Source organism: Ahaetulla prasina, chromosome 4, assembly GCF_028640845.1.
Source record: "Ahaetulla prasina isolate Xishuangbanna chromosome 4, ASM2864084v1, whole genome shotgun sequence".
NCBI classification, from domain to species: domain Eukaryota; kingdom Metazoa; phylum Chordata; class Lepidosauria; order Squamata; family Colubridae; genus Ahaetulla; species Ahaetulla prasina.
In genome coordinates this window covers 140,802,770-140,818,703 of record NC_080542.1, presented here as the reverse complement: position 1 = coordinate 140,818,703, position 15,934 = coordinate 140,802,770, and the positions used below count along the sequence as shown (strand labels likewise).

Genomic DNA, 15,934 nt, shown 5'->3' with positions numbered 1-15,934 from the left:
TAAGCAATAGTCTTCATCCATTTGTATATTACATACAAAGTCAACTTAATTGCCCCCAACAATCTGGGTCCTCATTTTACCTACCTTATAAAGGATGGAAGGCTGAGTCAACCTTGGGCCTGGTGGGACTTGAACTTGCAGTAATTGCAAGCAGCTGTGTTAATAACAGACAGACTTAGTCTGTTGAGCCACCAGAGGCCCCTGGTTGTTGCATACTTTTGCTTATATATATGTTTATATGATGTGTTGTTGTTTTATGTCAATGTTGCATACACTGTTGTGACAAAATAAAAAAAAATGTAGAAGTTATGGAGACCATCTTCTATTTCAAAATTCACCAGTTTCCCATAATCCATCATCAACTGGATTTATATGTGCTGTAGTAAATTATCTGAGTCTCTTCTCCAACGTTTAGATAGATCTTACTAACCGTTCCAGATTTATTTGCTCTTAAGTAGCAGACATTTTCTACATTCCTTGACTTATGACTACAATTGGAACCAGAATTACTGCTGTTAAATGAGCCATGCCCAATTTTGTGATCTTTTTGTTGTGGTTGTTAAGTGAACCACCCCAGGGTTAAATGTATCACCCAGTTGTTAAATGAACATTGACTTTGCTTGTCGGAAGGCAGCTGGGAAAGTCACAAATGGTGATCACGTAACCCTTGGATGCAACTACCTTCATACAGTACATACAGTACGTGCCAGTTGACAAGCACCCAAATTTGTTCATGTGACTGTGGGGATGTTGTGACAGTCATAAATGTGAGGACCAGTTGTAAGTAATGTGTTTTCAGCCATGGTCTTAGGTTCATGACCAGAGGACTGTTGTATTGCTGTGGCTGTGATGAAGAAATTAATAAAGGCTACCGTATATACTCGAGTATAAGCCGAGTTTTTCAGCACGTTTTTTGTGCTGAAAAACGTCCCCTCGGCTTATACTCGGGTCTATACGGCTTATACTCGAGTTTGTTTTTTTTTTAAGCCCCTCGGCTTATACTCGAGTATATACGGCTTATACTCGAGTTTTTTTTTTTTTAAGCCCCTCGGCTTATACTCGAGTATATACGGCTTATACTCGAGTTTTTTTTTTTCTTTTTTTCACATTTTACCGGACGGCGCAAACTTGGCGGGCTTTTGCATTAGCGCGGGGAAGCCCTGCCGGTGCAGTGAGAGGGCGGGGCGGGGGAGCCGCCAGCCTTCTCAGCTGAGGGAGGGAGGGTTTCCCCAACCGGTAGGTGCCTCATTTCCCACCCTCGGCTTATACTCGTGTCCCCAGTTTACCCCAGTTTTTGGGGTAAAATTGGGGACCTCGGCTTATACTCGGATCGGCTTATATTCGAGTATATACGGTAATTCTCATTAGCGTTGGTAGCCATTTGAAAGAAGTAAACTGGCCATTTTCTCAAAATCCACATCCGTTTAATTAGTACTCATGATTGTAATCTGCCATGTGAGGGAAAAGCATTGGGCCTTAAGTCTATTAAACATAATAAATAGAATATAACTGTGTACCCCTCTATAGACTAAAGTAAATTATCAGGTGAGGTAAGATGACTATGACCTTCTCAATTAGGAAAATTTGGAATTCTTTGTTCTGAAATGTCTCATTAATTTTCATTTAAGTTCTTACAGTGTGTTGATTTAGACCAGGGGTGTTAAACTGACAGCCTACGGGCCGGATGCGTCATGCGTAGTCCACACCCACCCTAGCTCAGCGAAGTGGGAAAAAATATCACATGACGACAACGTGACGCTGCGAGTTTGACACCCGTGGTTTAAACCATTGTTTCTAAACTTGACTAGTTTAAGATGTGTGAGCTTCAACTCCCATAAGCTGGTTGGGGAATTCTGGGAGTTGAAGTCCACCCATCTTAAAGTAGCCAAGATTGAGAAATATACTGTTCCATTCATAAATTAATGCGTTCCTTCTCCAACCTAGCTGCTGCTTTCTTTCAGTTTTGCTTCAATCCATTTTGTAAAGGAGATTGTTAAGATACTAAGAGAGTTACCTCACACATAGTTGAAAAAATGTGATCAAAATAATTTTGAAAGCCTTTGGGAATGGGCAGCTGTTGATTAGCTCGAATAGGAAGGCTATACTTGCTGAGATTAACAGGAGTTAACTTCCGCTCCTAATGGTTTGCATTTATATGTTTCATTGCCTTTGTTTCTAATCCTAGATTATAATTTAATAACAATGTTTTAAATCAGGCCTGTGCAACCTGTGGCCCACAGACAGCTACTAATATAGCCCAAGATATGTATACTGAAGAGGAATGGTCTTAGGCCGCATATAAAATATATAATACAGTTAATGTATATAAATCATATAACAATGTTATGTATTTATAGTAAAATATAGTTACTGTATAGTAACTATATATTTATAGTATATAGCAGGGGTAGTCAACCTTTTTATACCTACCACCCACTTTTGTATCTCTGTTAGTAGTAAAATTTTCTAATCGCCCACCGGTTCCACAGTAATGCGCCATGTATCATCATCTGCGCATACCTCTCGTGCATTGTAGATTGGGTTTGGGGGGGAGGTGCCGGCTACCAGCTCCGCTTGTCTGTTACAGCTGGGTGGGGTGGGGGGAGATGCGCGAGGTATTCTAGGATGAGGCTCTTTTGTTTGCGGTCGCACTATAGCGCCATTTAGTTCACTTACGTAAACTTATCCACGGGTGATACAAATAGTATATTTTCAGAAATTTAAATTGTCACGGAGAATTTTATGAAAACCTAGTGAAAATGTTTTTAAATAATGCTATGAAAATTTTTTAAAAAGTCAATTAAATTAAATTAAAAGTCAATTAAATTAAATAAAAAAAAAGGAAGATGCTTCAGTATCGGACAAAACCCCTACCGCCCATCATGAAAGCTGGAATGCCCACTCGTGGGCGATAGGGACCAGGTTGACTACCACTGGTATATAGTATAGTATAGTGAAATATAGTTACTGTAAACTATAGTAAAATATAATTACTGTATATACTGGTAAATCACGTAATTTAACATTATTATGCAATTTATGTAAAGTAAACTATATTATATATTTTATATGTGGCCCAAGACAATTCCTCTTCACTCAATGAGGCCCGGGCAAGCCAAAAGACTGGATGCTCATTGTGAAAATAGATGTATCCATGGGATGCATGTATCAAAAAAAAATGGCACCTTGATTGTGCGGAAGTGGCCATCAACTTGATTTATTCGATCTTCCTGCAGAATGACCGTCAGTGGATCTATCATGTCATATAGGAAGTTCTTTACTTACTACTAGTCACTTAGTGACCATTTGCAGACACCCACCCAAATACTTAAGATTTGATTTTGAAATTACGATGGCCACATATGCAGCCCCCTCATGTGGTCACGTGATCACATTTTGGTGACTCAGCAACCGGCTCAATTTTACAGCTGTTTGCTGTGGTCTGTGGTCACATGACTGTGATTTTCAATTTTTTTTTGCTAGTTTCCAGTGTTTGTTTTAGTTTTCAGCAAAAACTGCCCTTGGGGAAAAATGGATTCACCTAAAATCCATGGCATTCGCTTAACAACCACCCCAAAAAAAGTCATAAAATCAGGTCTGATCATATAGCGACCCACTTAATGATTGCAACTACTGGTGAACATAATTCGAGTCTCAATGATGGTCGTAAGTTGAGAACTACCTGTATGGCTGTACCTGACCTATCACATTTGTGTCCTGCTGTTCCTCAAGGAACAGCCTAGAGAGAAGATCCATGGATCTGACTGTTTTAAAAAAAGTTTGGTTTTATTGTCTAAAGCCACAAAAATATTTCTTTGTCATCTAGAACGTGGTGCTTTCAGGAGGATCTACGATGTTCAGAGATTTTGGTCGTCGCTTACAGAGAGACTTAAAAAGAGTAGTAGACGCTCGACTAAAGCTCAGCGAAGAACTCAGTGGCAGTCGATTAAAGGTAAATTTTAATTTCCCATTAAATGCCTGAACAAACAAAGGGGGGCCCCTGAACTGATTTTTTTTAAATTTGCATTTATATCCCGCCCTTCTCCGAAGACTCAGGGCGGCTTACATTATGTTAGCAATAGTCTTCATCCTATTTGTATATTTATATACAAAGTCAACTTATTACCCCCAACAATCTGGGTCCTCATTTTACCTACCTTATAAAGGATGGAAGGCTGAGTCAACCTTGGGCTTGGTGGGACTAGAACCTGCAGTAATTGCAAGCAGCTGTGTTAATAACAGACTGTCTTACCAGTCTGAGCCACAGAGGCCCATTTGATTAGCAAGGCCTGTAAATCAGATGAAATTTTTTCAAGGATACTAACTGAATTTATTCAGGCCAATATCCTGCTCTGAGATGATTCACAAAGAACAACATTATATTATTTATATGACGATTGTCAGTTGAATTCTCCAGGTTTAAAGAAATGCTCAACATCCAGAAAACATTAGAACATTTTGAGCCCAGAATTATACTCCTTTGTAACAAAAGTGAGGTTTTTGGCAGTCAGAGATCTGCTTGCACAGCGGAGTAGAACAGCGGTTCGTGAGAAAATTTTGGTGGCCGGCAGAAAAATTATTCGCATTTTTTATATTGCACTAAATACTATGGATCTTTTTAAAAAAAATCATATTAGTGGTCCACGGGATTTAAAATTATGAATTTAGTGGTCCCTGAGGTCCGAAAGGTTGGTGACCCCCGGAGTAGAGGATGAATGAGAGTTAGCTCAGTGTAGCAGTTAAGGCATCAGGCTAAAAACGGGGAGGCTGTGAGTTCTAGTTCTGCCTTAGGCACAAAGCCAGCTGGTCTCCTAGGGCCAGACTCTTTCTCAAACAAGGCAATGGCAAATCAATTCTGAAAATTTTGGCAAGAAAACTGGAGAGACTTTATCCAGGTAGTTGCCAGGAGTCAAGACAAGAAGGGAAAAAAAGAAAGAAAGAAACAGAAAGATCAAAAGTTAAGAGAAAAAGAGAAAAGAAAGAAAGAAAGAAAGAAAGAAAGAAAGAAAGAAAGAAAGAAAGAAAGATCGATATTTTCTCTTTTGCTGGACCACAGATGTCCAAGCTGTGATTCTAGCAATAATGTGAAAAAAAGTAGTGGAACCCACAATATTTTGGGTGGGTGCTTGAATCTGGCAAGCGTAATTAAACTCTTTCTAGTAGAATGGTATAACCTCTTGCATTAGGAATGGAGAGCTCAAATCTTGGGTAGTGAGCCATGGAGATTTGCAACCCGCATTGCTGGAATCTGAGCCAGCTTCATTAATTCTGCACAGATGGTTATTCAGAATTTCTTCTCCCATAATAACTCATTAAACACAGTGTGCTGTTCCAACTGGTAGGCCTGGTTAACTCAGCCTGTGTTGTGTTCTGATAATATTCTGCTTTTGTTTGTGTTTTGCAGCCCAAACCTGTGGAAGTTCAAGTGATCAGTCATCACATGCAGCGTTATGCCGTCTGGTTTGGCGGATCTATGCTTGCGTCAACGGTATGTCTTTTATTAAATCAGTTGATCCTAGGAAAACAGCACATCATCTGTTCGATTCCTAGGCTTCTCTTTTATTGTTCCCACCAGCAAATGAACTCATTGTTTTTCCCATTGCTGGTCAGGCTTACGTCTTGCATTAATAAGTTCAATGTTGAGAGAACAAATTTTCTTAGGCAAAATCCCAAAAAAACTCCATTTACATTTCTCAGTTAAAAAAAGAAGCCAGTGTCTTCTAAGGATATCTGATTAAATTTGTCTAAATCCACAGGTAATCCTCAATTTACAATGGGTTGCATAATGGCCATTCAGTAGACCTCCCCAGAGTTACCACTGACTCATTTTCAGAGTTACAATGATCACATGATCTCACTTTGGGCACAGCAACCTGCTCCCCTCTACAGCCTTTTGCGGTGTCTCACAGTCACATAATTGTGATTTGTGACTTTTTTTGGGGGGGTCAGTTTCTAGTGTTTACTTCCAATTTTCAGCAAAAAATGCCTTTTGGGGAAAACAGATTTGCTTAACGATCGTGGCGTTTACTTAATGACTGCAGCTTTCACTTAAAAGAAAGGTCATAACTTTGAATCTGTTTGTGTGATGCCTTGATTTACAACTGCAACCGTATAACCATAATTCCAGGCTCAATTCTGGTCGTAAGTTGAGGACTTTCTGCAGGTTACAAACGAAGATGACCTGCATTTAAGAAGTAGTCTTATACATATGAAGATGTTTGCAGTTGGCAACTGCTGCTTTCAAAGCCCATCACCAAATAAATACGAAGCATAGAATAGCCCAGTGGTAGTCAGCCTGATCCCTACTACCCACTAGTGGGCGTTCCAGTTTTCATGGTGGGCGGTAGGGGTTTTGTCTGATACTGAAGCACTTTCCTTTTTTTAAATTTAATTGACTTTTTAAAAAATTTCATAGCATTGTTTAAAAACATTTTCATTAGGTTTTCATAAAATTCCTTGTGACAATTTAAATTTCTGAAAATATACTATTTGTACAGCCCACTCATAAGTTTAGTTCACGTTACGTAAGTGAACTAAATGGCGCTATAGTGCGACCGCAAACAAAAGAGCCTCGTCCCAGAATAGCTCGCGCATCTCCCCCCACACCATCCAGCTGTAACAGACAAGCAGAGCTGGTAGCCGGCGCCCCCCCCCCAACCCAAACCACGATGCGCGAGAGGCATACGCAGACAACGATACACAGCGCATTACTGTGGAACTGGTGGGCGGTTAGAAAATTTTACTACTAACAGAGATACAAAAGTGGGCAGTAGGTATAAAAAGGTTGACTACCCCTGGAATAGCCCAAGCCACACTTTCTGGTAGAGACAAGTTCCCTGAGGATGGGTTCCAGCACAAGCCTGAAAGCTTGGAAGAGTAAACCTCTGGTCATGTTGACTGACCCATATTGGATCCTGTACATTATCCTGGGGCACGTATATTCGCCTTCATTGTCCAGTGTCTTTACTTCCTTCCCCAGCCTTAAACCTTGACTAACCATTCAGTGTACTGAATGGTTCTCGTTGTACACTTTTTACACTTCTGCGCTCAGTTCACGAAAACACGAAAACACTTTTCAGTCTCTAATTTGGAACAGCTCCAAGCCAATTCTGAGACCTCCAAGTTCAGAACCAGCTCCTTTTTTTTATTATTATTTGCATTTATATCCGCCCTTCTCCGAAGACTCAGGGCGGCTTACACTATGTTAAGCAATAGTCTTCATCCATTTGTATATTATATACAAAGTCAACTTTATTGCCCCCAACAATCTGGGTCCTCATTTTACCTACCTTATAAAGGATGGAAGGCTGAGTCAACCTTGGGCCTGGTGGGACTTGAACCTGCAGTAATTGCAAGCAGCTGCATTTAATAACAGACTGTCTTAGCAGTCTGAGCCACCAGAGGCCCCTTCTGGTGATAATGTAAGGAAGGAAAAATAGTAAGTCAGATAGGAATTTTGACAAATAGAATATAATTCTTTATTGGCCAAGTATGATTGGACACGCAAGAATAATCTCTCAGTGTACAGTGTACATACAAGCAACAAGTGATAAATCATGATCATAATCATAACATGCAATAATAAAACACAATAATCATAAATTATTGTGATATAATTTATATATAAATTATATATATATATATATAAGATACAACACTTAGTGACAGTCATAAGATACAAAATAATCAATCAAAATAAATCATACCAGGATACTAATGAAAGTAATCAACATAAAACATAAGATACAAACAACAAAATTATAGTCATAAGATACTAAGGAATTAGGAAAGATGAGGAGGATAATAGTAATGCAGCTCTACTAGGCAGTTTGACAACCCATGGCATAAGTGTTGTGTGAATTAGTTGTTTAGCAGAATGGTAGCATGGGGGGAAAACTGTTCTATTCTAGTTTGACAAATCATGGTGTAAGAGCAGACTTTAGCAAATTTTCATTCATGTAATCACTTTGCATAATAGCATAATGTGTGCTAGAAATGGAACAAATTTTCCTGTATTGCTTTCTTTAAATTTCTGTTCCTTATCCAAAGAACTTTTGCCAAAAAAATATCTTGAGGATATGTGTCTTTTTCTTTCAAAATAAACTGCCAATCTATCTTTGGCCCGTGTAGTGAATTCCTGCTTTCCCAAATGCACTATCAAGGTTATCATGTACCATCAATTTTTGTTTTGGACTGGCTCATTTTCTTGATCATACTTTTTCGCACTCAGCAATTTCTGATCGATCCTTAATTTTTTTTTTGTCCTCAGCCAGAGTTCTTTGAAGTGTGTCACACCAAGAAAGCCTACGAGGAATATGGTCCTGGCATTTGCCGTCACAATCCTGTTTTTGGAATTATGTCGTAAGATTCACGGTGCAGCAGTATCTGCTTTGGGGTCTGATGGAGAACCTACTGCTGACCAGGAGGAGAGAGACTTGTTGCAAATAGCAAACCTCAGTGTGGTGTGGATGCTCCCTTGCCTAGAGTATGCATCAGAATCAGGGAGTTCAAAGCAATGGGCCAGCTAGAGCTCAGCGGTGAAAAATGACTTGACTGTTAAATTAACTCCTTTCTGCAAGTTAGCTTCCAGTACACAACATTCACCTTGCTAAAAAAGGTGAAAGCAGAAACTGTTTAGATCAGTTTTTTTCTCAACCTTAAAACTTTTAAGATGTGTGGACTACAGCTTCCCATGTTGGCTGGAGAATTCTGAGAGTTGTGGACCAGGCGTCTTAAAAATTGCCATGGTTGAGAAACAGTAGCCGATATGAACAGAGATAAGAACCCAACATGTGATATTGTTCCTTCTGACTCTGATATTGGTTCTAACCTTACAGTGCAGAGTTTTTCAACCTTGGCAGCTTTAAGCTAGGTGGACTTCAGCTCCCAGAATTCTGTTGAAGTCCACCCAAGCTTAAAGTTGCCAAGGTCAAGAAACACTGTTATAGTGAACTTGGCAAGGGGAAAGCTCAGCCATTGTAAAATTGCGGTCTTGTTTCAGTAAAAAAAAATACCCTACATTTGCGAAGGTTTTAAAAGTTTTACGCTCGCAGTTATGTTTGTGGTTGGTTTTTCTGCGTAAGAATACAAGTATCATACCCACAGAATTTGTGGAAGTGATCCGAGTGTCTAGGTCAGCCCTTAATACCATGTTATAAGCCACCCAGAGTTATTTGAGATGGAGAATGAGCAGCATATAAATATAATAAATAATGAAATAAGTCTTCCTTGCCAATAGTACACAACCTAAGGGCGTTCTTTGAGGATACCATGTGTGTTTTTAAAATGGCAATGTTTACATTGGGCTGAACATGTTCTGCTTCTGGAATTTGTAATTTGTAAGATTTATTATTGCTATTTATTTAATTTTTAGGGATTATTGTTTTAAAAATGGGAATTGATTCCTCTTGGTGAAATAAAACCTGTTAATGTGTTCACAGACAGCTACACTTGTTATATTCTATCTTATTGAGGTCTTTTTCTCTGTTTAAAATAGTCCCCATTTTACTAGGGAATGGGGCTAATTTCTCAGTATATTCCTGGAGAAGATACAGTAGCTGTAATGCAACTTTAAGCCTGGAGGACTTCAACTCACAGAATCCCCCAGCCAGCAAAGCTGGCTGGGGAATTCTGGGAGTTGAAGTCCTCTAGGCTTAAAGTTGCCAAGGTTGGAGATCCCTGCTTTAATGTCAGTCATAACCATCATGATTTTTTAATTAATTTGAGGAAAAACCTATTGCAGTCGAGTCAAGAGTCAACCCAATGTTGACGTTTTTAAAAAAATTAGCAATTAAAATTATTGCTGGAAAGCAGCCATTTTGCCAATGAATTTTGGCAGTATATTACAGAGATAGTCTGAGTGGTGCAAAAGGGGATTGTGCATTGCGCACACCTCCTGTGAGTGAACATTTGCTAGCATTCGTTCACTGCATTTGTACAAACAGCAGGTTCAGTGACCTAGTTTTTTCCCTCTGCTTAGCAAATTCTGCTAAAAGATTATGCCAATTTCTGGTCTTGGGCAATTCAAAGCAGACAGAATCTTTTGTTCCTGGATTCTGTAGTGAAATCCATTTTTTTTTTAAAAAAAAAGCCAGGCTGTAAGAAGACAATCATAACATACATTTGCAATTTCTTGCAATCACATTGCAAGACACGTCCGTGCTTTCACTGAATCTGGTTGGACAAAATAACTGGATGTTGAGGAAGCAAAATGTTGAATTATACTAAAATCCACAGAATATATGGATTCATTGCGGGGGTGAAATCTAAAGAATTTCCCTACCGATTCTGTGGGCGTGGTCTAATTGGTAGGCGTGGCTCGGTGGTCAGGTGACTGAATGGGCATGGCCAATAATAATAAATAATAAAAATAATGAAGTATACAAAACTTGGGAGCGCACAATCAGACCCACGAGCATATAAAGAGATTGTATAATGTGTTGCTTGAAATAGATTCGGAAAAGGATTTGGTAAAGGATTGTATGATAAAATGGGCACAGAATATTCAGGAACCAATAATGTTGGAAACATGGGAGAAAATTTGGGTTAGAAATGTTAAGTTTACACAAGCACAGAATTTAAGGGAAAATTTTTATAAGATGTTTTATAGATGGCATTTAGATCCCAAAAAATTATCATGTATGTATCCTAATATCCAAGCGAAATGTTGGAGGTGTGATTGTGATGATGCTACATATTTTCATATTTGGTGGACTTGCAAGAAAATTAAGGTCTTTTGGATAAGAATTTGGTGGATTATTCAAAATGTACTGAAGAAGAAGATAAAGTTCCTGCCACAATTTTTCCTTTTGGGAATTATAATGGATTGTACAGGGATTGAGACTAAACTGATTTTGAACTTAATAACAGCAGCAAGACTGTTGATTGGACAATACTGGAAGAAAGAAGAGATACCTACAATAGAAGAATGGATATTGAAAGTTATTAACTTGGCTGAGATGGCTAAAATCTCAGCGATTTTAAAAGACAATACGCAGGAAAGATATTTAATTGAATGGAAAAAATGGATTGATTATCTACAAAACAGATATCAGATTAAGAAATATCAGATTGCCTTTGAATAATTAGAAAGTTATTTTATGTAATGGGGAGGGGGTTGGGAGACGAAAAGCTTTGGATGTGGTTATTTGGATTGGACTTTACCTTGTGATTGACCCGGGAAGCCGGGGGGTGGGGGAGGGAGGGGGGTGTTTTGTTTTTTTTGTTTTTTTTTTTGGGAGGGAGGGGGAAAAAAGGGGGAAAATGTTTTTGTTTTTTTTGTTTGTTTTTTTTTAAAACTCTTTCAAAAAAAAAAAAAAAAAAAAAAAAAAAACTTGGGAGCGCACAGGTCTACCTTCTTTAAAAATACAGGCACCGGTCTACCAATTGCCTTTTTTTGGGAGGCACCGGTCTACCTTCTTTAAAAATAGAGGCACCAGTCTACTAGCCGCCTACAGCGCTGTAGTGCGGCCCTTTGAAGTGCCATGGCAGTCATTTAAGGCCATTTGTAGCTTTATCACCACAGAGAGCTTCAGGAACAGAGAAGAGGAACAGCGAGGCGTGGGCGGTGGGGGGGGGGCAGAGATTTTTGCTACCGGTTCTCCGAACTACCCGCCCCCCATTGCTACTGGATCGTGCGATCCGGTCCGAACCGGGAGCATTTCACCCCTGATTCATTGCCTATAGTAACTTCCCAACCCTTTAGACAATTACTGGACTTCCCCCTGTCCCCAGAATTATTTCATTATAAAATGTGACCATTTCATTATAAAATAAAGACATGAGCTGGATACAGTGATATTTGTATAAACCCCATTGGATCGTGGTTTCAGAGATGTTTCCTTACCTAACATTTGGCCACACCCGCACTCCCTGCCCCTAGCAATGCCTCCCTTGCAGCCTTACCTTCCCAAACCTGTGCTGTACTCATGCAACCTTGCCAAACCATGCAACTCTTCTTGTGCAACTTCCCTGATCCATGATGTGCTTCTTATCCATCCTTGGGCACCTTTCCTGATCCATATAGCACGTCTCATGCACTCCCACGCATCCTACTTGACCTGTGCAGTGCCTGTTGTGTACATGCAGGTAGTCCTCAACTTACAACCACAACTGAGCCCGAAATTCATGTTGCTAGGTGAGAAATCTGCTAAGTGAGTTTTGCCCCATTTTACAATTTTTCTTGCCACTTTTAAGTGAATCACTGTGGTCCTTAAATTAACAATTGTGTCAGAAGGTGACAAAAAGGGTTCACATGACTCTGGGACACGGAAGCAGTCATAAATGTGTTAACTGTCAAGCATCCGAATATAAATCACATGAATTTGGTTGTAAGTGTGGAAAAACAATCATGTCTCTTTTTTTCAGTGCCATTGTAACATTGAACAGTCACTAAATCAACTATTGTAAGTCAAGGACTACCTATATTTGCACCCTTGTGCACTCTCCCTAAGCTGTCAGTGTTTCTCGCACACTTACACCCTTGTACACCTTCCCTATCCGATGTGATGTCTCCCTTGCACTCTGTGCTCACCCTCCCAAACCCCCTTGGCACATCTCACACCCTTGTGCATCATCTCCAAATTATGTGGTGCCTCTCATTCATTCCTTTGTATACGGGCCTCTGGTGGCTCAGACTGCTAAGGCATTCTGTTATTAACACAGCTGCTTGCAGTTATTGCAGGTTCAAGTCCCACCAGGCCCAAGGTTGACTCAGCCTTCCATCCTTTGTAAGGTAGGTAAAATGAGGACCCAGATTGTTGGGGGCAATAAAGTTGACTTTGTATATAATATACAAATGGATGAAGACTATTGCTTAACATAGTGTAAGCCGCCCTGAGTCTTTGGAGAAGGGCGGGATATAAATGCAAATAAAAAAAAAATCCCCCCCCAACCTACTTGGTGCCTCCTGGGCACCCCCACATCCTCCCCCACCTGCACCCACTTCTTGTGTTCGCTGTACACAAGTGCCCCTCACACACTCTTCCTGTCCTGTCCAGTGCTTACCTTGTACCCCTGCACACCTCACTCTGCCCTTAAACTGGCACAATCGCAGCTTTTCCTATAGGACTGGATTTGGGATGCATTCTGTAAGTTAGCTCATTTGGGGATAAGGCCAGGGAAATCAGAAGTTCCAGGTAGTTCAAATAAGTATAAAGATTTATTTCAAGCTTAAGCTCTCTACAAGAATCTGAACTACTGATGGTCAACGGAAATGGACAGTAGATGAGTGTCAAAGGAATTGAAGGTCGGCTGGACTTAAAACCTCTTGTGGGCAATGCAAGACTGATGATGCGTTTGACCTCCGCCTCAGCCTGGTCATCTACAGAAAACTTGGTTCAAAAATTGTTGCTGTATAACATGCTGTTTTCCCCAACTGAAGGTCACAGACGCAAGGATTTTAGTAGTATAAACTAAAAGTTGCTAACACTGTAATAGTTTAGATAAGTTAAAACATTTAGAGATTTTCAAAAAGATTATATCAGTATTGGATACAATTTCTGAAACGTTAATAAATATAAGGTTGCTTGAATTGTACAATTAAAGCTGAGTATAGCATTGAAAAGCAATTGCAATTATTTATTACCGTGAAATCCAATCACTGGATGAACAGAACTGAGGACAGTGAAGATAAGCTGTGTATTATTTGGAGTCAAAGAAACAGCAACTGAGGGATTTTGATCTTATCCAGTTTTAAACTGAAGGATGTGCAGTAATCAGCAATGGGGAAGGACTGGATGAGTCAGCCAAAAATATGCATGTAATAACTTTTGTTTAACCATCCTGATTTGACATTTTTAAGAAATATCTGGTTGGCTTTCCATACGCTAGCCTATCCCCTAGGCTGCCTCACTGGTAAATGTTTAACGACCCTTGGGGTTCTTTGTGATAAATTTGAAAAATGTGGTGCATATGTCTCACCATCAAAGTTTCAATTAGACTCAATTAGCAAAGCTTTGACGTGATGGGAAGTGCTGATCCTCCTGTAAATAATTCATTCTTTATGATCATGCTGTTCTCTCTTGTCTGGAAAAAGAGCACAGGGGTGCCAAACGAGTGTCTGAAGGCACTAAAGCGAAAAGCTGGCTCAGATTCACCCCGGAGAGCAGCCGGAAACAGGAATAAATAATCTGCAATTTAATTGTCAACTGGAAAGCATTACGTAACACCAGAGAGTGTGAAACAAAGCTACAAACTCTCACTCCGGAATATGGCTGAGAAATGCCTGCTTTGTTTAAGGTCACATAGTTTGAGTTGAACAGTCTGCTCAATCAATTAATCGGAATACAAAATAAAAATAAGAGAGTTGGAAGGGATCTTGGTAGTTTTCTAGTCCAACCCCCTACTCAGCAGAAGACCCTACACCATTCCGGACAAATGGCTGTCCAATCTCTTCCTAAAAACCTCCAGTGATAGTGCACTTACAACTTCTGAAGGCAACCCATTCTCTGATTAATTGTTCTCACTGGCAGGGAATTTAGTTCTAAGTTGGATTTCTCTTTGATAGATTTCCATTGGTTACTTCTTGTCCTGCCTTCTGGTGCTCTGGAGAATAAATTGACCTCTTCTTTGATGAGACACCCCTCAAAGATTGGAAGACTGCTATCATGTCTCTTCTAGCTATCATGTCTCTTCTAGCTATCATGTCTCTTCTGGGTTCGCTAGTGATGGCGAACCCTAGTGATGGGTTCGCCATCACTAGACTAGACCCGTGATGGTGAACCCATCACATGCATAGGTTTGCCATCACCCAGCTGAACCCAGCTCAGCTCGGCGCGCCTCCCACTGGCCAGCTGATTTTCAGGATGCACGGGGGCGGGGCACATGCGGGAGATGTATGTGTATCTGCAGGAGGGTGTGTGCATGTGTGGGGGCGGGGGGTGCACACATATGTGCAGGGGATGGGCGGAGCACTGGGGGTGCAGCATGCCCCTCCCATAGCCCATTTTTGGGCCCAGGCTGCAGGGAGGCCTGCTAGGCCAAAAACAAGGTGGGGGAGTGTGTGTGTGTGTGCGCGGCACGCACGCTTTCGGCACACAACGAGAAAAAGGTTAGCCATCACTGGACTTTGTTGTTGTTAGTTGCAAAGTCGTGTCCGACCCATCACAACCCCATTTTTTAAAAAATTTGAATTTATATCCCACTCTTCTCCGAAGACTCAGGGCAGCTTACATTGTGTTAAGCAATAGTCTTCATCCATTTGTATATTATATACAAAGTCAGCTTTTATTGCCCCCAACAATCTGGGTCCTCATTTTACCTACCTTATAAAGGATGGAAGGCTGAGTCAATCTCGGGCCTGGTGGGACTTGAACTTGCATTAATTGCAAGCAGCTGTGTTAATAACAGACAGACTTAGTCTGCTGAGCCACCAGAGGCCCCATGGACAATGTTCCTCCAGGCCTTCCTACCATTCTCTGGAGTCCATTTAAACTCATGCCTACTGCTTCAGTGACTCCATCCAGCCACCTCGTTCCAATTCCTGCCACCATTTTTCATATATTTTATCCTCCAGTCCCCTAATCCTCTTTGTTGTGCTTTCCGGTGCTCTTTTTAAAACCTCAAAATTTTTTTGTGTATTGCAGTAACCAAAACTGGACACATTATTCCAAGTTTGATCTTACCAAAGCAGTATAAAGCAGTACTAACACCACGTAACTTTGATACTATCCTGTAGCACAGGGCTGCAATTCAATGAAATAATTAATCACACAGTGAAATCTTTTAGTGGACCTTGACGTAGCAGCCTGCAAGTACCAACCTGTCTTTGTGAGCAGTTGGCACCATATATGCGTAAAGAAATCATTTCTGTAAAGGAATGGAGAAAAGAATGTAAATTACAGAATTTGTGCCATTTGTGTAACAATGTCATCACATTAGTTACAAATTCCTGCAGTTATTTGCTCTTCGATCTGACGCGCATTTGAAATGCATC

At 40.3% G+C, this 15,934-nt stretch overlaps 1 protein-coding gene across 8 annotated transcripts in view; it reads left to right on the top strand.

The window, feature by feature from the left end:
• Nucleotides 1-9,443, top strand: part of ACTR3B (actin related protein 3B) — a 50,583-nt gene extending 41,140 nt beyond the window's left edge. For 6 of the 8 annotated variants that reach the window (XM_058182047.1, XM_058182046.1, XM_058182049.1 and 3 more), the window contains 3 exons: nucleotides 3,827-3,952; nucleotides 5,405-5,488; nucleotides 8,274-9,443. In XM_058182047.1, the coding sequence (XP_058038030.1) occupies nucleotides 3,827-3,952; nucleotides 5,405-5,488; nucleotides 8,274-8,528 (465 nt within the window). In that variant the 3' untranslated portion in view covers nucleotides 8,529-9,443. Of the gene's footprint in view, nucleotides 1-3,826; nucleotides 3,953-5,404; nucleotides 5,489-8,269 lie in introns of all 8 variants that reach the window. The other 2 variants (XM_058182048.1, XM_058182050.1) reach the window with 1 other exon arrangement.
• The last annotated feature ends 6,491 nt before the right edge of the window (nucleotides 9,444-15,934 follow it).